General features: G+C 36.2%; 6 protein-coding genes across 10 annotated transcripts; 1 reads left to right on the forward strand and 5 right to left on the reverse strand.

The window, feature by feature from the left end:
* Nucleotides 1-909: 909 nt before the first annotated feature.
* Nucleotides 910-1,563, reverse strand: LOC136413141 (zinc finger CCHC domain-containing protein 10-like). Its single transcript, XM_066396527.1, has 2 exons — nucleotides 1,316-1,563; nucleotides 910-1,259 (listed from the first exon to the last, which is right to left on the reverse strand). The coding sequence occupies exons 1-2, from the start codon at nucleotides 1,363-1,365 to the stop codon at nucleotides 938-940; spliced, it is 372 nt and encodes a 123-aa protein (XP_066252624.1). The 5' UTR covers nucleotides 1,366-1,563; the 3' UTR covers nucleotides 910-937.
* A 680-nt stretch (nucleotides 1,564-2,243) lies between these two features.
* Nucleotides 2,244-2,997, reverse strand: LOC136412910 (tetrapeptide repeat homeobox protein 2-like). Its single transcript, XM_066396163.1, has 2 exons — nucleotides 2,766-2,997; nucleotides 2,244-2,701 (listed from the first exon to the last, which is right to left on the reverse strand). The coding sequence occupies exons 1-2, from the start codon at nucleotides 2,775-2,777 to the stop codon at nucleotides 2,249-2,251; spliced, it is 465 nt and encodes a 154-aa protein (XP_066252260.1). The 5' UTR covers nucleotides 2,778-2,997; the 3' UTR covers nucleotides 2,244-2,248.
* Nucleotides 2,998-3,439: 442 nt separating this feature from the next.
* Nucleotides 3,440-7,306, reverse strand: LOC136413200 (elastin-like). The gene is made up of 6 exons (XM_066396593.1): nucleotides 7,254-7,306; nucleotides 6,741-7,203; nucleotides 5,170-5,192; nucleotides 4,920-5,109; nucleotides 4,364-4,863; nucleotides 3,440-3,833 (listed from the first exon to the last, which is right to left on the reverse strand). The coding sequence occupies exons 1-6, from the start codon at nucleotides 7,260-7,262 to the stop codon at nucleotides 3,489-3,491; spliced, it is 1,530 nt and encodes a 509-aa protein (XP_066252690.1). The 5' UTR covers nucleotides 7,263-7,306; the 3' UTR covers nucleotides 3,440-3,488.
* Nucleotides 7,307-9,343: 2,037 nt separating this feature from the next.
* On the reverse strand, nucleotides 9,344-16,806 carry LOC136413070 (uncharacterized). Its single transcript, XM_066396427.1, has 4 exons — nucleotides 16,523-16,806; nucleotides 10,221-10,650; nucleotides 9,925-10,167; nucleotides 9,344-9,871 (listed from the first exon to the last, which is right to left on the reverse strand). The coding sequence occupies exons 1-4, from the start codon at nucleotides 16,529-16,531 to the stop codon at nucleotides 9,663-9,665; spliced, it is 891 nt and encodes a 296-aa protein (XP_066252524.1). The 5' UTR covers nucleotides 16,532-16,806; the 3' UTR covers nucleotides 9,344-9,662.
* Nucleotides 16,807-19,828: 3,022 nt separating this feature from the next.
* On the forward strand, nucleotides 19,829-23,241 carry LOC136413073 (eukaryotic translation initiation factor 4E type 2-like). Of its 5 annotated transcripts, none has more exons than XM_066396431.1 (6): nucleotides 19,829-20,238; nucleotides 20,291-20,442; nucleotides 20,515-20,717; nucleotides 22,567-22,768; nucleotides 22,816-22,975; nucleotides 23,036-23,241. In XM_066396431.1, exons 1-6 carry the CDS (start codon nucleotides 20,189-20,191, stop codon nucleotides 23,208-23,210), a joined length of 942 nt encoding a protein of 313 aa, XP_066252528.1. In that variant the 5' UTR covers nucleotides 19,829-20,188; the 3' UTR covers nucleotides 23,211-23,241. The 5 variants fall into 5 exon arrangements, with proteins under 5 accessions (XP_066252528.1, XP_066252529.1, XP_066252532.1 ...); XM_066396432.1 differs by having other exon boundaries at nucleotides 19,835-20,238; nucleotides 20,533-20,717; XM_066396435.1 differs by lacking the exons at nucleotides 22,567-22,768; nucleotides 22,816-22,975; nucleotides 23,036-23,241 and adding exons at nucleotides 21,062-21,139; nucleotides 21,192-21,379; nucleotides 21,430-21,599 and having other exon boundaries at nucleotides 19,842-20,238.
* A 58-nt stretch (nucleotides 23,242-23,299) lies between these two features.
* Nucleotides 23,300-25,086, reverse strand: Tango4 (transport and golgi organization 4). Its single transcript, XM_066396500.1, has 6 exons — nucleotides 24,925-25,086; nucleotides 24,497-24,848; nucleotides 24,072-24,402; nucleotides 23,846-24,014; nucleotides 23,614-23,792; nucleotides 23,300-23,558 (listed from the first exon to the last, which is right to left on the reverse strand). The coding sequence occupies exons 1-6, from the start codon at nucleotides 25,059-25,061 to the stop codon at nucleotides 23,344-23,346; spliced, it is 1,383 nt and encodes a 460-aa protein (XP_066252597.1). The 5' UTR covers nucleotides 25,062-25,086; the 3' UTR covers nucleotides 23,300-23,343.
* Between the last annotated feature and the right edge of the window lie 391 nt (nucleotides 25,087-25,477).

Raw genomic sequence — 25,477 nt, forward strand, 5'->3', positions numbered from 1 at the left:
TTGGTTAGCCAAATTTCACAATTAATTCAAAAATTGATTCTAAGAAAAAGGTAAATATTATTTTTTATTAAAATTCCCATTAAATTCGTCACATGGGATGGACCTAAGGATAAGTTTACTACTCTACAGGGTTAAATGTTCTTAGTATTACTAAATATTTATTAAGGGTTACACATAACTTGCCCAAGCACCAAATTGTAATTTTTCCAAATTTGGCCCAATAAGCAATAATAGACCAAGTATATTTAAAAATACCATGTAGCCGAACCTAAACTTTAGAATTGTGTAATATATGATCAACAACCGCAAACATTTTTAAACATTGCTTAATGTTGTTGAAATATTCAGAAAAATTCCATTTTGGCATTTAGTCCAGTTCTGCATAACAATTCAATTATTTACTGGTACTAATTTTATAATACCTACGCACAAACTAATTTATATTCACAAATATCTTTGAACCAGATTTATAGATTGAAACAACATAACATAACATTAACTATCTAACAATTCTTGCCACATTATATAGGGAGCAACTTGTCAAATTCCCAAGGATGATCAGATCCATTTAACATGTGGATGATATATATGTTTTCTACTTTGTGTGTGTGCTGCAGCATTTATTAGTGCAGGTTTCTATTTTTAAAGGTACACAATACAAAAGATGAGATTTGGTAATATCCTAAGTTATTCTATGCCAAGCTTATGTACCTATGAATTAGCCCATATATTCTGCATGTTTCATGTTCCTTATGTTAAGCGTGTGTTACTATGTCAATCTATAAATCTAGCTTCACTTGGAGGACACAGAACACAGTAGTCCTAGTCCGTCATATTTAATAAAAAATAATCCTTTGCCTGAAATTACTAATTTGATGAGAGGCCATCAAAATCCAGAAAAAATCTGGCTTAAAACAAAATTTAACATGTATTTACATTATTTTCCACGCTCATCCCCACTCAAACTTGAACTGTCCTCACTATCACTGGAGCTGCTCTCACTTGTGCTTGAATCTGAATCACTGCTGCTAGAGCTGGAACTTTCAGTTTTCTTCAATTTTTTAGATTGTGCGCCTTTGTTCTTTACTGAGGCACCCTGTGAAATAGCTTCTTCCCTTTCTTTTAAACGTTTCTTTAAAATCTGAGACCTGGAGGATCGATGGACATACTTCCGCTTGCCCTTGCATTCATAGGACCAGTGGCCATATTCCAGGCATTTCTGACATCTCACTCCTTGCGGAGGGTAAGTTGTTTGCCTTCTAGAGAAGAAAGATGCGGGGTTTTTGACAAAAGCGTTGTGTTGATTTTTACTTACTTCTTTAGTATAGCTGAGGTTGAGGACCCATCATTACCCCCAATAGTCATAGCTGGTTCGGAGCCTTTGTAAATTTGAATTGATGATTGGTAGTGGAATTGTTGTTCTTGAGGAATGGTTTAATGCAAATGAAACACTTTTTTAAAAGTTTAATGCTGAATTTCTGATAAATTTGGATTTGAAAGATACTTAATTGATCTTCGTTTGTTTATTCGAAGCTACGTCGTAACAAGCTGTGAAGTTCCTGTCATGCACAAAGTGGTGGTGTGAAACAAGAGTAGTCAGAGTAATTATTTGGACTAAATTTACTCTAAATAAAGGAAACTTTATTACCGATCAAGCTTCATATGTGGTCCTTAGGCGGGCTTTTCAAATATTAAATTCATTTCAGTTTTTGTATTAATTATTGAAGCTAGCGATACTTGAAGAGTTTTTTTTTAATAATTCAAAACTATAAGGAGGATTTATATTTTTATTTATAATATGAAGTTATTTAGCCGACAAACGAGAGAGACTTGACGAAATATGCCTGCGTCTTCACTATTTAGTTAAAAGTGTATTGATATGGCGCTCTCTGAGCGTGAGCAGCCAAACTGAGCATCCTATGAAAAAGTTTGTTTGTGTTTCAGAGCTAATGCTTCACATTATGAATAGCTGGCGCCACCAGTAAGAGAAGAAGTCTTGCCGAGCCTAAGGCCCGGTTTTTCATACTCCTAGTAACGTAGTCAGCAAAATATTTTCTATAGAAATGACCGAATCACAGCAAAGTATTGGTCAATTTCTCCATTTTTATAGAAATGATCTTGATTTCAAAGCTACCAAAAATTCGAAAAACTGGACCTTATACCAATATTTAACAAAAAATTTGAAAAATTTAATTAACAACATTATCAAGAAACAATTTACAGCTGAGCACTGTCATCCAAATAATCGTCATTCCCCTAAAAATTGCCTGTAACCATACCCCCCTCCGTAAACATCCCCATTGTTACCCCCAATAAAAACAGGAACAGTTTTTCTAATAACCACAGGTTGAGGCACTGGCACAGGTATTGGTTGAGATATTTTCACAGGCACAGGTATTTGCACTGGAAATGGCACAGGCCTGTCTATTGGAACAGGATATGGCCTGGAAATTGGAACTGGGTATGGTTGAGGCACTGCAATAGGTCTCCTAACTCCTCCTGCATAGCTTGAAAAAATCGGTGGTGGTAAGCCTTGGAAAGGCCCAGGTCGAAGGCCGAAGAATGGTCCGTATCCATATGAACTCGCATACCCTCCAGGGTACCTTGGAAATTTGCCAATGAGGCTCAATTTTAATATCTTCTTGACTATGAAGCCCGTAGTCCCCACGGCGCAAGCAATGGCGGACAGTAAAATAACCGCCTAATTTTTTGAAAAAAGAAGGTGTGAGTGATGAATTTAACTGCTGGTTTAACAAAATACTTACTGATAGTCTCATTATTACGACAAATTGCGTGTACTATTGCATTTTTCATGCCAAATAGGAGTTTTATATACAGATTCGAAAATCAAACAAGTGGGGCATATTTTTGTGGAACTATTTAAGATTTGTTGTGTAAGAGTTACGTGAAGAACATGGCGAATTAAACGAAAAAACATGGTCACAGTAGTTTAATGCCAGGCTTGTTTATCTTGTAAGATCACATTAAAAATGTATTAATAACCGAAGAAGCAGGATTCAGTGGTAAAATCACTTATACTTCTTGATTTTTTGTTTTTTTTTTTAAATTCATTTCCCGTCACTTCATCAATTACTATTTTGAGCTTATAAGAGCCGTAGGCACTTTGGTTAAACATGTTGGATCATTTTCCACTTCAGCGAGCAATAACACTAACAGGCATGTTAATAATTTCCTCACGGTTATTTAACTAAACTATTAATTTCCTATAGAAAATCGAGGTTTTTTTCTTGTGTTAAGCACAGAATTGGTCACAGTTCTGACACTTTCTCCCTCCCTTCTTTTTTACGCCCATTTCTTTTTCAGGAATCATGTGCAGGCGCCTACAAATTTTCCCACGAATTGAGGCAATAAAACACCAACTTAAATTAAATTAAAGAAAACAAATATTTATTTTTAAAGAAATGAAAAATTCTCTAAAAGTATCGACTAGACAACAAACACAAATCATTCTCATGTTCATCCACGCCTCAGTCCCATCCATGATGGGATTCGTGATGAACTTCGTGAATACCTACTGGCGGCAAATGATGAAGTGGTTCTACATGAGCGTGAATGGCAACTGGAATCTTCTTCTTCACAATAATGGGATGAGGTATTGCTACTGGAATTTTCTTCACGATATGCACTGGAACTGGCACTCGTTCTTCAACTTTAACTGGGTGTGGAATATTAATGTGGACTGGCACTTGTACTGGCACGGGAATGGGTTGATCTACTTGAACTGGAACATCTCTGAATACCTTTACTTCGTAAGGTTTTTGGACGTGCACTGGATAGGGTCGGTCTACAGGGACGTCTACTGGGGTAGGAACCTATTGAGCCAAATAAATTTAAAATGAAAGGTAGTATATTCAAAGATAAATCAATAGTCTAAAGTTTGAATTGAATTGGCCTGGAATTTCGAAGCCAATTCAACTTAAACTTAACTCAACTGAAAACCCAAGCTGAAAGAAAATGTAATTTTCTCCCAGATGAAGAGAGATTTTAGGCCACTGTGTTTTACAGCATAATCAGAGCGGAATTTCCTATTCCTAGGCGCTTTAACTTTCTATGCGCACATAACAGACAAAGATGGTTATATACTCTAGATCAGTTGACACTAGATTTGGTAGATATATAACTAATGACAGAGGTACAGTGGTAGCAATTACGAATTTTATGAGATAAAGACATTGATTCTTGGAAATTGTTATGTTCTCAGTATTTTAATTACTTTTCCTAGATCATCATGCATCAAACTATGCCTTCTAAAAAATTGTACGGTGATCTACGCATCTTTATCTATATCTACGCGTTATTATTCATATAACACTAATCTTACTGTAAGATATCGAACAATTACCTGAACGGGAATACGTCTCTCCACTGGTACTTGATAAGGTTGTGGAACTGGGACTCCAATCCTGTGTAAAACTGTTACGTGACGTTGTACGGTGTGTCCCAAATGGTAATGAGCCTCATTGGAGTGTACGTCAGGACCTCCAAGAGCTCCTAAACCAACAGTACCGGCAGCAATTCCACCAGTGACAATTCTTCCCCCAATTCCACCAGCAGCAATTCTTCCTCCAATTCCATCAGCAGCAATTCCACCGGTGACGATTCCTCCCCCAATTCCACCAGCAGCAATTCCACCATCAACAATTGCTCCTAAACCAAATTCTTCGGCCGCAATTCCTCCTTCGTGAGTTATAGGGAAAGCTGCAGGAGCTGCTGCGATGGACGAGCCTACAGATAATGGTGCAGGGGCCGCTGCGATGGATGGACCTAGTGGTAGATGTGCAGAGACGGCTGGTTCTACTAGAGCACCTGCACTAGCTGAAACACTCGCGAAAGCCGACGCGCCTGAAAATTTGTTTGTTGAAGCATCCTGCAGGAAGAAAACGTCTAACAATGTATACCTGCGAAAGCGCTTGAGTGGGCTTCTCCTTCGAGGGGCAATGAAGGCACTGGAGGGATGTCCAAGTGTCCGCCGCCAATTTCTAAATTTCCTGTGGCGATTGCAGGGCTTGGTATCAAATTTCCTGCAGGTTTGTGAAGGAAACCTGCGGTGGCCGACCTCGCCGACAGGCATAGAAGAAGAACGAACGCCTTTTTTTGAATAAAGGAAAATAGATTAAACTAATTCAGCATACTAATTATGGGACTTACTATGGTCTTCATTGCACCCAGAACTAAAAAGAAGATGTATCAAAACTCGAAGACAACTGATAACGATTTTCAAAATTTACCCTTTTATAGCGAACCGGATCTGGGTGGGATGCTTTATGAGACATTTGCAAACAAGGTGCTTTCTTTATTTAAATTAGTGTATCATACGTAACTTCTTCAGGCCTAAAGGCACCGATTAAAATTTTCAAACTTGATATGGCACCAGGTGGAGTCCGGTTCGACGAGTTCGTTCTTTTATCGGGTTGAGAGATGTTTTTACGTAAATTATGGTGATTATTGTCGGTGGTTCTTTTTACCGCCGAATTCCGTGATTTATTTAATATTTTTTGGGTCAAAACGAAATCGAAAGTGAAAATATCGCTGGCACATTCTGCATGTGGTTGAACCAACTTCAATATTCTCTTAAATATTTACAAAGTGGAATAATGCAGAGGTATATAAAGGATACATAAGAAGGATGAAGTAAAAGAGATATTTTCAGTGATCTTTGAACGAGCCAATTTGAGATACAACATATATGTTGATACATAAGATTCCACCCATCACTTCAGACTCATGGTATATTTGCATACTATTTGCCACCATCCACTGGATCCCCTCCGCAAGTAACCTCCGCAACTTAAAAAAATTCTTATCGTATAACGTACTACTTCCTATAAGTGGGAGATAAAATTGCTTTGCCGCACGCCTTTACCAGCTGAACTTAACACAATTTTATCACACGCAAAGGGCACGCGTTAACGTCAAATATCTCTGTGCGCAATCCGAACGGTGGCAGTGAAACATGTGCGGTAAAATTTTTTAGGTACCGCGAAAATATGTGTAAAAGTTTCTACCGTACGCCAATATTTAATGGGATTTACACGGGGTTATACGTGTGCTCGTTGGAAAAATATATTTGTACGTGCGAAAAGTCTTTTTGTCGCACTCGATTCCTGACCGAAATCAATTGCTGCAGCGCCTCGTCCGACCAATTGCAATCTGCACGCGGTAAAGCATCACTTTTGATGCTTGTTAGATAAATACCAATTCCGTTTTGTTGTAAATCAAACTCGAACATCAAATGCAACATTGATTGATATAGATACTTCTCCATGAAACTCGCGAATTAAGAGCATTTTCGGACCAATTAGGATACCAATTAAGATCCTAAAAGCCTTCCAAAAATTCTTTGAAACCATGAAATGAATTCTTAAAATTGCTCTGGAACACTCAGCAATTTAGGAAAAAATCTGGATTTAAAACGTTTTTGTTACTTTGATCGATTGAATTGTTGAGAATACGACAACAGGCTAAAAAGTCTTAAAAAATTTGCTTTAAATAGGTGAAAACGGCTTTAAAAATTAGAAAAAATTTTGTCCTTTAGGGCTTTTAATTTATTGGGGGCCCATTAAAATATATGGGGACCAAATTAGTATGAAACTTATTTAAAAATGTTATCAAAGTTCCAAAACACTGCAAAAAAATACATAAATCAAACACATAAAATAAAATTTATTTAGTGACAGTTATATGCAGTAACATCAAACACCTCGTTTACCACCATCCACCGGAGCTCCTAATTCCGTAACCTACACCGTATCCTCCGTAGCTTCCGTAACTCCTGTAACCTCCGTAGCTCCTCACCGCGACTGGCACTTTAACTGGAACTGGAACTGCTACAGTTCTAGTTACAGGTACAGCTACTTTCTGGATAACTGGAACTGGTTGAGCTACAGGTACCGGCACGGGCACTTTCTTGACAACTGGTACTGCCACGGGATGAGCAACTGGAACCGGAACAGCAACAGGAGTTGCGATGTTGGCGCTGTAGCCTCCTAGGGAGCCGCCGAGGTATCCAAGAGAGCCTCCGTAACCTCCTAAGGAGCCACCATATCCTCCCAAATAACCTCCGTAACTTCCAACTGAGCCAAGACCCAGACTTTCTCCAAAAATCCCGCGCTTTTTGATGTTCCTTGGGGCTGAAGAGTCTTCAGCCTGGACAGCTACCAAAGCTACAGCGACGAGGATTATCTGAAAAGTTTCGAATGAAGACGTATCAATTTAAATAATGAAATACTTACGATTTTCATTATTCTTCTTGTAGTGTTTGTGCCAAACGAGCAAGTTTGAATGATACAAATTCATGCGTTTTTTGGAGTTTTATAGCAATTTTTCGAGGAAAGAACCTTGATCTGAACTGATACATCATTATACAAAAGTTTGCTGTTTTATTTGGGACGAACCACCTGGACCAATTTAATTGCAGAGGCGTAGAGGCACAGCCACACACTAAACAAAGAAGGTCGACTTAAAAATTAATCGTCCGCCGCTGTCTGAACCAAACGAACCGCTTTGTGTATTCTGTCGCTCTGTTATATAAGGCATGTAAAAGAAGGGTACCAGAAATATCGTAAGATGTGCACTTGAATTAGGTTAATGCACAAGTTGATCTTCACAGATATCAAGTTTAGACGTGTTACATAAATAATAATGGGGGAGAGAGTTGATTAATAATGACACCCTCAAATCGCTTTATTATGCAACTTTGTTGCGAAGGTCTCGGAATGCGCAAGAAATAAATTTGCAGTGTTTTAGCGAATATTTGAAGGAGAAAATTCCTCAAACTGGTTTTTGATTCATTACTTTATTCCATAGAGATCCGAAATTCTGTTTAAGCTCAATGAAAGCAATTTATCAATTTTAATATTTCGATTAAAGAGACACCTTAACAGGTGGATATGTTCCAGATAAAATTAATTTAAAAAAATATATATTGCATCGACCAGATATTCTGGTTTAAATGGCGAAGATCAATTAATCACGACAAAGTAATTCCTACTTTGAACAACCTGGTTAGTGACACGCCATCTGTGTCCTATTAGGCGAATTAGAAAAATGGCGATGAAATGGTGAATGAAATTTAATCTCCTAGATTGTGATTTGAGGAGCCAGGAGGGGGACCATGAAGGTCTTTAATTTTAACTATTATCCGCAATATTGGGAAATTCATTTCAAACCACTTTAAATTTATCTTGTAAAATATTCACTGAATAAATGTAAACTGGCTGATTAGTTCCATAATCTTTTATCAAAAATAAAATTTTCTAATAAATTCAAATTAGAAAAATCTCATATGGTGCGAACTTTCTGCCAATCACTGTGTGTACTTAAGGAGGAAATTGTTTCGATTCTGAATTAGTAATGTAATAAAACAATAAATTAAAGCTACGTTTTCAAGAACTACGAGGACTTAGTTTTCGATCTATTATGGATTTTCGTCGTCCCCCTGCTACCACACATGTGATCAAACCTAAATTTAATTTTTTGCTACTTGCTGCTTTATAGTTAAAGCAATTTGGATTTTTTTATATTATACAAACATCAAGTAATTTTAATTATAAAAGTTTACAACAAATCTCGAAGTGTGTTATAGCATTTTGGTTCAAATTTCACAAAAGAAGAACGTAGTTATCGTTTTGTCTTCTGCTTCTTACCCTACTTATTTCAGTGCAACCAGTATAGATGGCGCCAAAATTAAAGTTCATATATTGATTATTATCGTTAGCGAATTATTCTGATAAAATGGTGAAGGAATAATACCTCTTAGCCTGTGATTTAGTTTCTATTTGAAATTTTCTCTTGCCTAAAGTCTAACGTGAAATGAAATGACATCAAATGACTACAGAAATACAATCTATAAATAGTTAACTAAACTTTGTCACCATTCTGTATATTATTATTGGGTCAGATCGGCTTCTTCATGCTGTTTAAAAATATAGCGTTTTGTGGTATTAACGCCAATCGCTTTCACTCAAAGCAATTACTTGTACGCCATAAGGATAATGTGTTAGACGAGAAATTTACCTTAATTTCAATGGGTAAGAGGTGTGAAATTAAAGTGATTTATTTGTCTTAAACATTACTGTTATGTCCTTATTTAGCATAAATAATCAGTTTCAGTGAAAACGATTAAATGGAGATATCAATATCACGAATTCCTACATTTTTGGAATTAGCATGAAAAGATGCGTCTAATATAAAAATAATAAGCATACAGTATATTTTAGATTGAATCAGTTTTTTAACATTAAGTACAGAGCTATAAAAAGGGTTTTTCATCTAACTTGGGTCACCTTGTATATAACAGAATGTGCAACATAAAATAGTAGAATTTACATTTCCCAATAGTTCATTTTATTAAAAACAAAATCTACAAACACAAACAATAAATTATTCTCAATCTCCTTCTACGACACTGAAAGATAGCGTACATTGTTCAACTTATAAACATTTCATAGAAGTACAAAAATGTAACAAAGAAATTTTATCCCTAATATAATCGTTTTGATGAAACATATGTTTAATAAATAAGTGTCATAAAAGCATAAGAGAAACTAAACAACCGTAAAACAGAATTTGAGGTCTAAATTGTAAAATACAGCTTCTTTGTTCTATAATCAACTTAAAACCTCTTTCAAATATAACTATACTTAAACATACTTTAAGGCTTCTGGGGGCAACCTAGGGATTGGGTCTCCGAACCCACTCTGAGGTAACTGATTGGGATAAGCCGCTTCTACAGTTATCTGCGGAACTGTAATAGTAGCGTAATTCATCCTAGTCTTCAAAGGTCGAACCATAGAGGTGGGCATTCCAAATCCCACAGCATTGGGGTTTAATCGCTCATACCCATTCGGATCTACTCAAAATATCATTAATTACCTTATAATACATTCCATTTTTATTAGCTACCATTTTGAGCTTGAGAAGAGGGGGTGGAAGTAAAAAAAGGCTGGCTAAACTGAACTCCATTTGAGGTTAGTTGTCCCGAGAGGTTGGCTTGAGGAATTGGCGTTAGAACTTGACTAGGAGTTGCTGCAGGCAGTAAGCGGGGATTCGCGGGTAGGGGAGGGAACAACGGGGACATTCCGCTGTGCCTGGGTTGCTGTCTCATGTCTGAGTAACCAATACCACCAGATCCGAGCGCAAAAGCACCTGAAATTGACTTTTTATATACAACACGCCATACTAAGATGACCCAAAACTACCATTTCCTAGATGTACAACTCCCAGCGATCCAGAACCCAAAAACACAGCCCCCCTGGCTGCAGGAACATTTGCAGCTGCAGCATTCACAGGCACCGCTGGAGGGGGCGTTAGGGGTATCACCGCGGTGCCTCTGGGCATTTGAGGCACAGGGTCTGAGAGCTCCTGAACGGGCTTCTCCACCGAATTTGACGCAGCCACGGGGGCAATGTTCGACTTCGGATACTCGGCATTGGCAAAAGGCAAAAATGAGTCAATTCCCAATGAATAGAGCAAAGGTGATTCTTGAATTGAAACTCTGAAAGGGTCCGAAGATGGGTAGTCCAGGCCAATGTTTGAGTAGGAATAAGCTGAAATCAGTGAACCTCGTTTGGCTCTGGGGATGGTGGCGTGTGAGTGATGGAGCAGAACGGAGCAAAGCAGCAGCAAAACCTATGGAAAATAGTTGAAATAGTCAAATTGATTCAGATGAGGGCGTGAATGTTACAAAAACGGCACAAGAAGAATACTAATTGCGGGTAAGACAATCAAATTTACTGACTGTAGTGTTCAGAAACAGACTTCAATAATGTAATTTCCTGATAATAAGGTGAACGCATTATGCGGTAGGTGCTGTACTGATTATAGTAGTTGAATAATATAGTTTCTTGACAATATGGTGAACGCACTTTTTGGCGCGTGCAGTACTAGTTGTAATTGAATAACGTAAATCTGCAATAAAATGATATCAAAGCTAAATCAAGACCAGAGGCTTTAAGTAAGTAATCATGGTTGATTATATTGCTGGCAGTATGCACTAATGGTTACGTGTATTCATTAAGCAGAAAACGGTTATACAGGTTTTTGTATGCATTTCCACAAATAACTGACAATATTTTCTCTTATATTTACGTAGGCACAGTGGGGAAATTTACATATTATTGGATTGGAATAATTAATGGAATATGAAATATTTAATTTAATTGCCTCTGTAGAACGGTTTTGATTATGGCAAGATTGTAGTGATATTCTAACTTAAGTAATAGACGATAATAAAGGATTAGTATATAATTGTGTGTGTCTCAACATTGTTTTAACATGTTTAGTACCTGAATTATCAACAATTAAAATTCATAGTTCATAAGAATTACCTATTTAACTTGGTGGATTACGTAAAATTTGGTTAATTAGAGAAGAGAAAATTACTATTTTTTCTATTAAGATTGCATAATAAGGCCAGGAAATTGGACAGTTTTTCAAGAGCCTTAACACGTATAACAATCTACGTGATTATAAGGATTAAACCCAATTATTTCGAGCAAAAATTAATTGGAGTTAAGCAAGCGATTTCCAGTTTCAGGGTTTTGATCAAACAATACTCTCTTCTGACTGATAAATAAATTGTTGTTAATCGCGTTAACGTTGCATAAAAACTAAATAAATTCTTTCAAGGGGAAAAATTTCCATATTAAGCCTCTCGAAACAACTAATTCAGCCTACAATCAATGACAGTATACTTAATTATTATATTTCTAATTATAACAGGGCACACCCACAAACCTCGCTTTAAACAAATCGATTTAAAGATGGTGAATGTTGAGGCGTTAATACAATTTTTTTGTTTACTCCAGTAATTAGAGAAAGTACGAATTGTTTCTTCGCAGCTATTTGATTTACCATATAATAAGACTTCCTAATAACCGAAATTGCAATGATGATGGGCGTGATATGGGGAAAGCGTGTTCATTACAGGTAGGTCCTAAAACGGTTTACCATACAAGGTGTAACGTATCATCATGAAGACATTTAAGGGGGTGATAGTACTCTGCAAAATAATTAAAAAATGCTGATAGACCCATGGTCAAAAATGCACTATTTTTGATATACAGGGTGGCAAAGTTTCACATTTTTTCTCGTATTTTGCGTTTTTCTCACGTATGCCTTAAAGGGAAATTTCGTACACCCATTTTCTTTAGAACCCTCTACAGCAAAATGTCAAAATCGTCGGTAGCCGTATATAGGGTGTTATATTAGGTCGTGTACTATTTAATGCTTTGTATCTTGTTTTGAAATACCCTGTATGATTTTTGATACCAAATTTAAATTCCTTCTTCAATTTTTTAGCTTTTGAGCAGTATTTTCGTATTTTTCATCGATGCAAATTAAGAATATAAAGAAAGTAAGGGAAAAAATCAACTGGCTCATCAGTTATTAGCTATCTGAAGCAAATTCGTAACATTTAATCAAATTCCTTGAAACAAAATTATAGAAACTGTTGAAAATGGGCCACCCTGTATATTGAAAAAGGTATGTTTTTGACCATGGGTTTATTAGCATTTTTCTATTATTTGGCAGAGTAGTATTGTTCCCTGAAATATCTCCACGATGAAATGCTACACCCTGTATATCTGATGAGCTTTAAAAATTTTCCTGTGCGCTTTTCGAGCAAACCAAGATTCCATTAAGAGCATCATCATCTTCATGGCGCAAGAAGTGGTCTAAATACTTGGAAATCTTAGATAACTAATGCCAATGTAACACTTCTCTGAAGCAAAAACCTCTTTTTAATTGTATCACCATACATACACACATTGTGCCAACAAAGGCATTCGGAGTTACATGATCTTATTGGACACAAAGCAAAAGCCACACATAATTGCATCATGAAAAATTCATTACAAAAATTGCCACCAGGCCAAAGAAATATGATAATGCCGACAATGCGACACTGGGGCTTGTGATAATTGCATATAGGAATCAAGGTATCCACATTCTTTCAGACCAATAATTGGATATAAATAACAATGCGGTCTGAATCTAATGAGATACCTCAATGGGAACAGTCATTTCCCAACCTCTTCATGAAGAAGTTCTTCTCTCACTCAGCCCCATGGACCATCAGCGAGAACATGAGTTTACCATCGACATTCTCCTATGGTGCTCTATGATATCGGCTGCTAATAAAACGTAGATTTATATCGCAACCTTATTCACGCTAATAAATAAGCAATGGCAATGAGAAAGGTTTTATTAATTCAATCGAATGCTTTATGAACTGTTTACGCAAATACTACAACTGATTGTATTCTCATTTCCTATACAGATACGAGTTTTTCTTCGGTGGTACACTCATTAATTAATCGCAGCTGGAAAAAACCAAAATCAACAATTAGCACTTCATGCTAATGCCCAATTGCGCTGAATTGCGTGAAATTAAACTGAGGGTGTGAGGATGGACGATTAAATTTCAAAACTTCCATGGTTGGAGCGGAGGTTCAATTAAGCTTGGAACCATCGGTCATATCGAAATTGAAAGAAAGTGAAATCGGATATTGAGCTTTTAAAAAGGAAATTGCATGGTAATTGCAATACTTTAAGTACAAATATGAAAAAGATTTTAATAACAGCTGCTTGGCGGTGAAACTAGAATACAAATACATTTTACTTCTAATTTGATTGATTAGTGCTACCGCACAGCAACTTGGTTGACCGAAAAATGGTTCATTGGCTACAGGATGAATCACCATGGTTCTCATAAAATGCTTGAGTTGTTCTTGTAGCTTTATTCAACTCTGCACAAATTGGTGGCGCAAGGAAGAAATTCGAATCCCCTGAGATCCTTTTAATACGCGGTGAATCTTTAGTGGGGGATTTCCTTTTAACCTGACATAAACCTCAAAAAACTAATCAAGATCTTTATGTAAATTTTTCCGAGCATTTTTTCGAAATCTCAAAAACAACCGAAATATGCACGTATGAAAGGTTCAATCAATAACAAAATCTTAAAATATTATTCACTCCGGAACTGGCTACAAAAGGTCTTCGAAATTGTCACCATTGACTTATTTACACAAATCGCTTTATCTACGGCTCTAGACATGCTGTTTGAAGAAATCTTTTTCCTCGAATTATTTCTGCAGCGTTTTCTATCCATCCACGCAACTTTGCTATTGTGTTAATTTCAGTCGTAAAGACTAAACTTTTCATGCAATCCCACAGATAAAAATGACATGGATTTAGATCTGGTGATCTCCCGGGCAATCCTATTGGCCCATTGCGACGTATCCACCTCTTTGAAATTGGTTGTTTAAAAAGTCCCGTACTACTTTTCATACCCGCATATTTCAGTTAGTTTTGAGATTTCGAAAAAATATTACCTACATAAAGATTTTTGCTTAGTTTTTTGAAGCCTATGTCGTGTTAAAAGGAAAACCTTTACTTAAGTTTCTCCCTGTATTTCTTCCTGAAACTTATGGTGGCTGAATTGAATTTCATCAGCTGTGCGCCTTTCCAAGTGATTCATGCTTAAGTAATTTTTGTACAACTTTAGTTCCAGTTTCATAAGGTATACGTAACGACAACAATCAACATCCAATGTCAATGCCTATACGGCGATCCCAAATGAGGCAAATCAACTGTGAAACCCGGGATTCGACGCTTGATCATTTTCATGAAATATTCAACGCAAAAGTAGGCTTCAATACTCCATGAAATTTTTAATGTTTTGAGCTAAACACGTTAAGCTTTTATGTAGTTGTTTATCCCTGTAGGTAACAGTTGGTGGGATATTTAAGATCTAGATTTTACGACAATCGCCCAATAATCCCTTTGCCCCCTTCTATGATCTTCCACTCCACAAAAATTCCACTTTTAACCCTTAACAAGTCCTGTTCCGATATCTTTCAATTTACACCTAAATGTAGCTCACTAGTTTTTGATCGGCTTGTATAACTTGACTAAAGGAAAAATTTACTGAAAGTGCACAATAGAAAAATTAAAATGGAAGATTAACGGGGCTCTGTAAAGGCGCTCTGTGGGAATCCAGTTACATAAGTCTTTGGATTTTGGGTCCTAAAAAGCCGCATTTTCACAAATCGCCCATGTGTGTGTAACACAGATTTGATTCTTAAGAGCTATAAACGAAAGCTGAAAATTTTGGATATTTTCTAATTGGACGTTCAATCAATTTATTGTTTTTAAAGTAATGGCAATCAGGCCGATTTGGTAGATATTGTTAGTAAACGTTATAAAAAAAAATGAAAAAACTCAAACGGTGCTTTCACTGTACAAAATCACCACAAAAGGTGCAGTTTTTATAACATCACACACAGTTTTTGCCCGGATTCTTTAGCAGTCGCTTAAACGACGATATACGCTTCGAAAACAAACCGACGAATTCTCAGTCCAAGCCAGAAACGTAAATTAACAAAAAGATTGGCTAAGGAAAAAAAATTGATAACACTACTTGTAATTCATAACACCGAATATATGCAAAGCTGAAGTCGTCGTAGCCTACCAAGGATATTCAGTATCAAGCCCAAAGTGACTAAATTAATCGTTTATTAATTAATCTAAATTAATATTTTTGACGCCAGAAAAACCCACGAGTTTCTGGAGAACGTTTTCTTCTTCTCTTTCCATCTACGTCATCGAAGCGAGGATAATTGTGGACAAAATGGCGAGGCTGACTGCTAATTTTTTCAAATTTTTTATTGAATCTTTCATAACGAACCACCTTCGGCACACGCTCCTTCAAAAATGAATGGAGAATTAGAATAAAAAGATTTAATAAATTCAAATAGGGCAAACCAAATGTTATAATTATCAGGGCCGGCACAGCCCAATGTGTAAAACTTGCATTTAGACAGGGCGCGAAACTCAAGGGCTGACAGATGGCCAGAGGCAAAGGGAGTGAAATAACATAGTTTAAAGCTAAAAATCGATATATGGGCAATCGGTGTGGGTGGCAAACTGCCTAGCCCAGACTCTGGTAATTAAGATAGATCTAAACTGTATTCACAAAATCAATGGAAATGTATTGATTTTTTTTATAATGTGAACATGTGAATTCTAATCTTAAATTCCTCAATCTCGCTGGATGTCCGGTGGATCATTATAATGGTAAAGGACATAACATCTAGTGTTTAATAAAAATGCAATTCGAAAAGTCGTAAAATCCGAAACAACTTGAGAGGATTAATTCATACGTCGCGAAATACCTCAAAAGCTTATTGATTCGTTGTTGTATGTATCATGAGAAAATTTTGAGAAATTAAGAATAACGAGAGAATTTGGAGGTAAAAAATATAGTCCTCGAGGCTGGAACTACCAGGAATTATTAAAACGAGAACTTGAGTGAATAATGAGGAACATGACTCTGATTTTTAAGATCTATACTCAAACCTGACTGTCTAGTGGAAATTCCAAATTTTAAGCGAAACTCCAATAAAAATCACCACTATTTTTGGTTCGCACCATCACTTCATGCAAAATCACACATTTTTATAAGGGACTTTTTCACACATTTTCTATATTTTTACATTACCGTTTTCATTTTCCCGGTTCTTTGACTGTCAATAGTCAAAGTATATATGCTGTACTCTTTCTACTAACCGCTGATATCGTTAATATTGGCTTATATACCCTTCACTTTCAATGATAGCCCGATGTATACTATGCACCTGCCTAAGTGCCTTTGAATGCATCATTGTCTCTGTGGGTGGTTTTTCTGACAAAATTCCCAGAGATAATTAGATTTTTGCGGCATTAGAGAAGAGAAAGAAGAGGTAAAAATATGAAAACACTGAATATGAAATTAACTGGAGCGAAGGAAAGTCAGTCGAACGTTCTCTTCTTGAACTACACGAGAGCTGAAACGGATTCATTGTCATCCCACATTTCCGCAGTACTTGCATTGAATTAAGTGAATGCAATGCCAGTGCATGTTAGAAAAAAAATTAAAGAAATCCTGATGCGGAATTGGGATTAGGTTGGGTTTAATGTTCGCACTGTGTGGCAGTTAAAGGTTTCAATGAGTATTGAAATAAAGGTCAAAATACACGGAACTTCTCTGTATAAGTCAGCGATAGGGCTGGCCTTAGCACGTCTGACGCCCTGGGCGAAATTTTTAATCACCGCCCCCCTACCCCCGGGAAAACAGACGACCAGGAAAGTCCGCGCCCTGGGCCGTCGTCCAATCTCGTCCCCTGTAGGGTCAACGAAGATCCATGCTGCTAGGGCGGGTCCTCCTTATTTCGGCTATGAGTGATGTACCTGCTGCTTTTTTATGATAAAAAAAAATCTAGGTAGACTATGGTGATGCGTGTGAATACCAGACAAGGCTGAATAATGAATGATCACAAGCTCTTTGTGCCATACACTGAATGTTACAAGGACTTGACAATGTGCTTCGTGTACTTGTGTGTCGATATAACCCACTTAGGTCGAGTGGGAGCTAAAGTCAAAGCTTTCCAGTTTTTGTTCAAAAACTTTAATATAATTACCGTAATTTTAATTAAAATTATTTATTACCGGCACTCTTTTTTTATAAAATGAAGGATAACTTAAATATGTATATAATGCTTTCAGCCGTTATATAATTCACTACATAATAATTAATATCCCTATCCAAGCGCCGTGTATTATTTATTAGTCTATTAGTCAAATATTCTTCAAAGTGGTTTCAAACACCACCTAAATGCGAGTGTGCTGGTCTCCTGCTACGACTGAGAGGCAAAATTGCGGTTTCAGGAATCGAAAGGTGCACTACTTGTACATGAATATAGATTTCAGGTACATGTACTCCATGTATACCTACATACCGTGAATGTCAACCAGATTTACATAATCATGCTTTCCTGCAGTCCTGCACGCTCGATCTTATTTTACGAAATTTATTGCTCGAAACGTACGCAGTAAATATGGATTTGAGATCATGCCGAAGTGAAATAGCAGTGGATGCTCTTTCAGGAAATTCTACTAGAATTCAGTTTTAAAGGCCAGGTAATGGAGGTTGGCCTCACATTGAGGAAAATTCTTATCTAAGTCTTGTTTGCGGAATGCAATACCGTTTTATTGCTACCGTTGAATAAATGTTGGTTATTATAATATAATAACTACTATATCGATAAATCCTGCTAATAGAACTGTATCAATGCCTAGGCCTACATAAACGTTACCTAGGTAAGTGTATGCATTGTTAAGATAATTGTTTACGTTCACCATCTCACAATAATATGATTAGTCATAAACCTCAGACAAAAGATTTATCTTAAATAACATTTTGTATCGAATCACCTGCTAGCAAATATACCACGATGGGCGTGCTTGATGATAACCTTTTGCACGAATGTACCAATAAACACCACGAATGAAAAGGCAAAAAGGGTGTGAAATTTATTCTTAATTCCTTCATAGAACGATCTGAATATTTATAAATCACTATCCCTTTGATTTTTTAGCCCCATTTGTTAATTAACTTATTACAAGCATATTTTTTGAGATTAAAGATACGCAATTCAATTGTGAAGCGTTTATTGCCATATTCAAAAATCTGTATATAGATAATTAAGAGAAATTATATAAAGTGATTATATGAAGTTTATGACAACAAAGCGATTATCAAGAAAAATAAGTAAATGTTGATTGGGCTACTATTCTTGACAGAATGGTGGCAACAAGAGTTGGCTATACACAATGATCCAGAAAAGGGCAATGCAGAATTTCTTGCTTGCGGCAGTTTTAAAGGTGACGCAGTGGTGATCACGGAATAAAAGTTGGATATTTTCTCAAAAAAAGAACCTGTATTTAGTTGAAAAATACAAAGAAGAAGTTATTATATTATCCAGTATTTAGTTGGAAAACACAAAGGGAGAACTGCGAATGCAGGGTTCTTAATTATTAAGAGAAAGTAAGCAACCTGGCGGTCTTGCATTTATACAAGGTTATATTATTAGAGAACAAAGGGAACAAAAAAAATGGGGCAATAGGATTTTGTCTTCTTAAAACTATGATGGAAGTGAGATTTAATAGCAAATAAGCTGCCCTTAAAATAATAGCATTTCTATGCCTTTAAGGCACCGAAACTTATTGCTACTATTTACCTGAATTTGGTTTTCGTTTCACCTTGTTGGAAATATTCTCTTATTTAGCAGATTAATTTAAAAATAAATAATTAATATTTGAAATGAAAAATTAGAAAATGAGGTTAAGAAACTTAGTAGGACCACTGTTGCCAATTTAAATTTATCTTACTGAAGTTTAGGATAGGTTAAAGAAGACGAGCACAAACTACTGAACCATGCTGCTGGACCATGTATTACCAAACGAATTTAAAGAAAAAGTTACAAATTCCTAAAAATAAACTTCCACTTGCCTGGCCCCATATTTTAATGGGTACATACGACAGCTCCCTGGGGATTATTGTATTGGTGGTTGCCCGCATCGAAAATGCCAACATCAAAAGTCATGGCAAATAATTTTGCACATGCGAATTTCAAAACAGTAAAACTCCCGTTCGCACATTTCACATTTTTTTGCCTCAAGTATGTTGGATTGAACAGGGACTGCGCGGTATTAAGCTATTTGACATGTGTGGAACCGATCGACAAATGAAACGCTGCGAAAAAGTTGCCCGTAAACTTTGTGGCCACTAATTAAGTAGTGGGAACCAGCCTGAATGGAGAAATTGGGCAGGTAATAGCAATGAAATCTCACCCATTTTAGGTAATTAAAACGACAATAATTCCGAGAGCCCTCGTAACGCACCCGTGAAAATAAGAACCCCGGAAGTCTTTAAACTTCAAAACATTGCGCCCACGTGCGAGACCATCTCGTCTTAAATCTCCCAAATCTCACCCACAATACGGCAACGTTGCAAGTCTTAAGAAATTTTAAAACTGAATCTGAACTGAAGCAGTGTTGTTTATATCACCATATTTATTGAGAATTTTCGAATTAGATCAAATATCCATAATAATTTTTAGCTTTCAGTTCAATTAGACCACCGAGTGGTATCAGAAAAGTATCGTAGAATCGTAGGTTACCTCATCCAAATCCAGTTTCACTAATAATAAACAAAAAGCAACGTGAGAGCTGCATGCTCAAGGTCATAGATTGACCAGAAACAGAAAGAAAGGAGCATTCCTGTTTGAGACTCAAACTGCAGCTAGTTACAATAGTACCTTAAGCCCAGACTGTGATATAGAATTTTATGGTATTCTCATTAAATCAAAGAAGCAACATGTCAGGCAAATATGACACGTAAGTTGCAACATTTCGAAGCATAAGAAAAATTGAAAATGTTTGTATACAGGATGAAATATCATCATGAAGAAAACTCTGATAATGACGAGGATATAGGTTTGAACATTACAGACTTGGGGCCCATTGATTATCCCCAAGGAGAACACAGGCTACAACATGCTTATTGCCTGTGGTTCTCCAAAAGACCCTCTCAAGTTCAAGGTAGTTAGGCTTGTAAAATAATATTCATTGCCACTACAATAAAAATCAAAGGGCAGTTGGTTACTTAAGCAGCTGAAAAACAATTTTTAGACTCCCAAAATTATAGCCAGGCATTACGACTGATTGGGCAAGTGGGCACTGTGGAACAATGGTGGGCCCTCTACTCCCATATAATAAGGCTAAGTGACATACCTGCTCACAGGGATTTGCAACTGTTTAAAAAAGGCATAAAACCCATGTGGGAGGACCCATCAAATAAAAAAGGTGGAAAATGGGTGAGTTCAGTTTGTTTAGAGTAAGAATTGAAGCATGAGAAGTATGGGACATTTGTCTTATTACTTAACTAATTTTTGCCCAAGAATTATTCAGCTGTTGGTCTTTAGGCATTCTGTCAGAGTTCAGTAGTCCTTAAATTCTGCATTTAGGATATCTTACCATTTCTTGCTTTAAAATGTACTGTATAAACACTGCACCCCAAAAATTGGATTGCTACACCTTGAGCAAATATACATTTTATTATGTTTTGGATTGTATTAAAGTTATCAAAAATGCAAAGAACTACTTCGTTCCAAAACCAAAGTTTTTCTAAATGTATTATAAACATTTTCAACTAATTTAGGTCATAAGGTTAAAAAAAGAACATGCTTGCCGAGCATGGGAAAACCTGTGCATGGCGATGTTAGGAGAACAATTTATGGTAAAATTAAACCCTCCTTTAACTCAAATCATACAGGCAGTATTAATTGTAGGCAGGGAATGAGATATGTGGCGTGGTTGTTTCTACAAGATTTCAAGAATATCTTCTCAGTGTTTGGCATCGAACATCCTCAGATCAACCAATGATAGCGCGAATTAGAGATGCCTTGAAGAGACTCTTAAATATACCCCCCAGCGTGATAATGGAATATAAAGTGCACAGTGATTGCCTCAAATATGGGTACAGTTCTTTATATCCTTTTGAGTAGTTTTGCAATTAGATTATTTTAGGGCAGCAAAACACATGCAGAATACTTTGCTGAAAAGTTGACTTCGGGTATTCAGTGCAGTCGTTGAGAGCCCAATCTTAAAGGAAATTTGAAACCTAGAATGTGACAATTAAATTTTAAAGTATTGATTTCAGATTGATGTTTCAAATATATTTGTTACAAAAACGATAATTTTAGCATACTGGCTATCTGACTATTTACCCTCCTAAAAATCCCAGACACGAAATATGGTATTTCATAGGTTTCCTATCATTACCAACACAATTACAGAAAAATCGGGTAATAATTATTGTTCTAATCGTTGCTGAGACGAAATTATGGCGGTCAACACCCTTATAACAGTCGACTCACTTTACCATTCATCTTGCTACTATACATCTCAATTCTGGCTAAGACATAGCTAACGGGATGGCGAATATACTAATTTTTACAGGAAAAATAAATGTTGAATATGAGAAAAAAAAGTGTTTATGGAGTTGGCGACGTATTAATTTTGCTTTTACAGCGGTAAGAACTTTGTAAATAACCATAACTGGAAACGCATTATTATGTTTTTAATTGGGCCACCTCGTATAGTCATTATGGGTATATGTTTGTTTAAGTACTTGTTTCAAAGGTAATTGTTCAACATATTATCATTAAGTACGCGCATCGGGAACCACATTAATTATTTGTATCACATTATAAATTTAGTGTTGCAAGTAAAATATGAAGTCATTAACTCCGTTAGGCAATAATAAACTGACAAAAATAGTCGCACTTATGCCAGTTTTATACTTATTTATATTGTTGTACTACGTGTATTCTTTGAAAAAATCAGTGGAAATTAGAAATAATATTGATATAGAAAAGCTGGTGATTCACCTAAAAAAATTTGCTCATTTACAAGACCTTACAGTGGAAGAAGCAAAAAAATATTTACAACGGGCTACATATGCGAAGTATTTGTTCTTCACTTTATGGACATTTGTAAGTAATTTAGTGATAATAAAAACCGACTTATGTTTACATGGAATCCAACGGGATAAGATTCTTTCGCAGTCGTATAAAATGTACACAATATTTAAATCATAATTCATAAAAATCAAAATATTTTCGGTGATATTGTTGAAAAATTATAAATAAAACACTGTTTTAGGTTCTTCAATGTGTGTTCCTGACAGTAGCAATCGCCGATGAAGTCTCAAAGCTAATAAATTTCTCTATTGTTCAGAGCTACACAGAGAAAATCAGACATTTTTTATTTTCATCACTGGTATTTCCCAATTCTTTATTAGTCATATCAGTTTTCTGGAGCATATGGTTTATTGATAGGGAACTGATATTCCCCAGAATTATAGGTACTTTAAACCCTCTTTTCTTATTTGTACTGATGTCAGTATTCCAGATGAGTTTTATCCATGGTGGTTAAACCACACTCTGCACACTTTCATAATTATTCCTTTAATAATAGAAGTAGTGGTGCGATTCAAAAATAGCAATGTGAGGATTTCTAGAAGGAAAATTGCTATCGTGTTGATAGCTTTTTGTTCTATTTACCAGACCTTGTAAATATTTTTTATTATCATTGTAAAATAGGGCTAAAAATGTAAAAAAAAATGTTTCAGGTTCCTAACAGTGTATGTGGTACATGGCGTTTGGTTGTACCCTATATATAAAGTTTTAACATGGATTCAGCGTGTGGGTTTCTCTTTGCTGCAACTATTTTTGGGTTTGGTGTACCAGCAAATCGGGTTATTCTTATTGGAAGGTCAAGAAAAAGGTAAAGCTAAAATCAAATGACTGTAAGAATATAAGTAAAAATGTTTTAAGGGCAAGCGTTTTTTTGGCATCTCAAGCAATTATTCAATACGTTATCCTTATATAAAAAGAAATTTATTATACATAAATGTAATACTTTCTGTATAAAAGGAATTTAAAACTTCCTTCTTTTAATAATATCCGGTTTCCAGTTAATTGGATGCGTCTCTTCCGTTGCCGTATCATCTTCCTTATAAATTTTAATAGTTTTATCGGCCTCTGTAGTGATTAATCTCGAACCGGAATTGTCGAAAATCATAGAAAAAATGCCTGCTTCACTGTCCATGGAACCAGGCTGCACTGGTGCTTGTAATCTTTGGAAATTATAACCTGAAAATTGATTGTTAGTATGCTCAATATTTAGCTTTACAAAGGATAAGTTTACCTGTGCGCCAATCCCAGAAATGCATAGTCCCATTGTCACCTCCAGACACGAGAACGCTCTCAGCATTCACAGCTAAACAATTGATAATTGCGTTATGTCCTGAGAGATTCTGGATGAATTTCCCATCAGGGCATTTCCACTGCTTGATGTTGTCAGGGGAACCAGAGGCAAACATATTCCTTTAAAATTTGAATCAAACTATTCAGTCTATTTTAATATATTTATAACTCACAATGCGGGATGGAAAACTAAATCTCTGACGCTCTTTTTATGATTAGTAAGAGTGCAAATGGATTTCCCTGCTGCTAAGTCCCACAATCTAATCGTAGTGTCGTGAGACCCGGTGATTACTTGAGGTTCTGAAGCTTGGCATATAACTTTTGCTACTGTATGTGTGTGACCTGAAATTCAATCATTATAAATATATATCATACAAACCTAAATATGTACATTCATACCAGTCAGTGTGTGGATATTTGCCTTGGTTCTCATATCCCAAACTCTTGCTGTGGAGTCCCTACCAGCTGATAACAATACATCAATGGTTGGATGTAGGGCCAGAGAATATACAGCTGATAAATGTCCATGATAATGCCGAATCACCTTATTATATTCTAAATCCCAGCACTTTACTTGACGATCTTCTCCACAACTAAATAAATAGGGATGTCGGGCACTTACAGCCAAACCTCTGACAGTGCTTACATGGCCAGTCAAAGATACTTTAAGGGTACCAGAAGCCAAATCCCAGATTTTAATAATTCTATCCGCGGCTCCTGTCGCAAACCACTAAAAATTGCAAAATTGGGAAATTAAAAAGAAATCTCCAAAGCACTGTAGAAGTTTTTCTATATTATTAAATAAATTCTCCTTGAAAACTTACTTCATTCCCAGGCTCAACTGCAACACACCTAACCCATCCCAAATGTCCAGCAATAACTCGATACAATTTCCAAGGTGAATGCCATTTTGGTTTTGGCATTGTTGGGGCTTTTTTAATAATAGTTGCCAATTGATTCTGAGTGTTTGACTGCCCCCTTACCGCCACTGCGTTCTCGGTATATGGAACAACAGCATTTTCATTTGTGGTTGGCTCCAAATTGTCTGTTCCTGGAGGCAGAGGGTTGGGCCCTGCTTCTGCCTCCCTCAAATGTTTCATGGCTTGCATTTTTTTGACATCATCAAACACCATTCCATAGAAATCTCGAGCTTTAATTGTGTGTCTTACTTTGTCTCTAAAATGAGGTGTGTTTGGTAAGTGTTGTGTATGTAAGTAAATAAATATTAAATTAAGAATCACGATAAACTTACGCTTTTTTATCTACTTGGGGCAAGATTCCCTGGTTTGATAAGAACATATCGTGGGATCTTTTGAGCGACCGGAATATCAAAGTATGCACAGAGTGTTTTTGGACGTCTTCGACCATTTTTGTGGGATAATTTTCCATTTAAAACAGTGGATAAATACAAAAAAATTATACGTGTAGTGCAGTTTAATTGCAATTAATTGAATATGAATTTAATATAATTATAATTCCGTTTTATACAAGAAAATTCCAGAAAACTGGTTATTGCAAATATGGCAATATTGAAAAATAAATCCAAACAAACAACATAACCACACAATTTTCTTCTTTTAAATTAAGTGGAGTGGGGAAGAATGACATTACCCGTTCGCGGGTCGGTGCGCGTATATCCGTGTGTTGTTGCCAAATATTATTTGACGGATGTTAAAAGCACAACAAATTTTCAGCAAACGCAGAATTTTAGAAAATACGTTTACTCTCAATATCAATGGTATTTTCTCCTTTTTCCAGTTTAATTCACATCGTTATTCTTCAGGCAGATTTATAACCATATACTT

The sequence above is a fragment of the Euwallacea similis genome, chromosome 13 (assembly GCF_039881205.1).
Source record: "Euwallacea similis isolate ESF13 chromosome 13, ESF131.1, whole genome shotgun sequence".
Taxonomy (NCBI): domain Eukaryota; kingdom Metazoa; phylum Arthropoda; class Insecta; order Coleoptera; family Curculionidae; genus Euwallacea; species Euwallacea similis.

What these genes read in the sequence shown, in the direction of transcription:
- LOC136413141 (XM_066396527.1), bottom strand. Translation starts at nt 1,365, where the DNA reads ATGACTATTGGGGGTAATGATGGGTCCTCAACCTCAGCTATACTAAAG. An exon ending in ACCTCAGCTATACTAAAGAA is followed by an intron (nt 1,260 to 1,315) that starts GTAAGTAAAAAT and finishes TTTCTTCTCTAG; the next exon opens with AAGGCAAACAACTTACCCTC.
- LOC136413200 (XM_066396593.1), bottom strand. An exon ending in CCACTCAAGCGCTTTCGCAG is followed by an intron (nt 4,864 to 4,919) that starts GTATACATTGTT and finishes ACAAATTTTCAG; the next exon opens with GCGCGTCGGCTTTCGCGAGT. An exon ending in AGAGACGTATTCCCGTTCAG is followed by an intron (nt 3,834 to 4,363) that starts GTAATTGTTCGA and finishes TTGGCTCAATAG; the next exon opens with GTTCCTACCCCAGTAGACGT.
- LOC136413070 (XM_066396427.1), bottom strand. An exon ending in AGTTGTACATCTAGGAAATG is followed by an intron (nt 10,168 to 10,220) that starts GTAGTTTTGGGT and finishes AGTCAATTTCAG; the next exon opens with GTGCTTTTGCGCTCGGATCT. An exon ending in CTCTTCTCAAGCTCAAAATG is followed by an intron (nt 9,872 to 9,924) that starts GTAGCTAATAAA and finishes TATTTTGAGTAG; the next exon opens with ATCCGAATGGGTATGAGCGA.
- LOC136413073 (XM_066396431.1), top strand. Translation starts at nt 20,189, where the DNA reads ATGGTATTCTCATTAAATCAAAGAAGCAACATGTCAGGCAAATATGAC. An exon ending in AAGACCCTCTCAAGTTCAAG is followed by an intron (nt 20,443 to 20,514) that starts GTAGTTAGGCTT and finishes TTACTTAAGCAG; the next exon opens with CTGAAAAACAATTTTTAGAC. An exon ending in GATATTCCCCAGAATTATAG is followed by an intron (nt 22,769 to 22,815) that starts GTACTTTAAACC and finishes TCAGTATTCCAG; the next exon opens with ATGAGTTTTATCCATGGTGG.
- Tango4 (XM_066396500.1), bottom strand. Translation starts at nt 25,061, where the DNA reads ATGGAAAATTATCCCACAAAAATGGTCGAAGACGTCCAAAAACACTCT. An exon ending in CCCCAAGTAGATAAAAAAGC is followed by an intron (nt 24,849 to 24,924) that starts GTAAGTTTATCG and finishes ACCTCATTTTAG; the next exon opens with AGACAAAGTAAGACACACAA. An exon ending in CAGTTGAGCCTGGGAATGAA is followed by an intron (nt 24,403 to 24,496) that starts GTAAGTTTTCAA and finishes TGCAATTTTTAG; the next exon opens with TGGTTTGCGACAGGAGCCGC.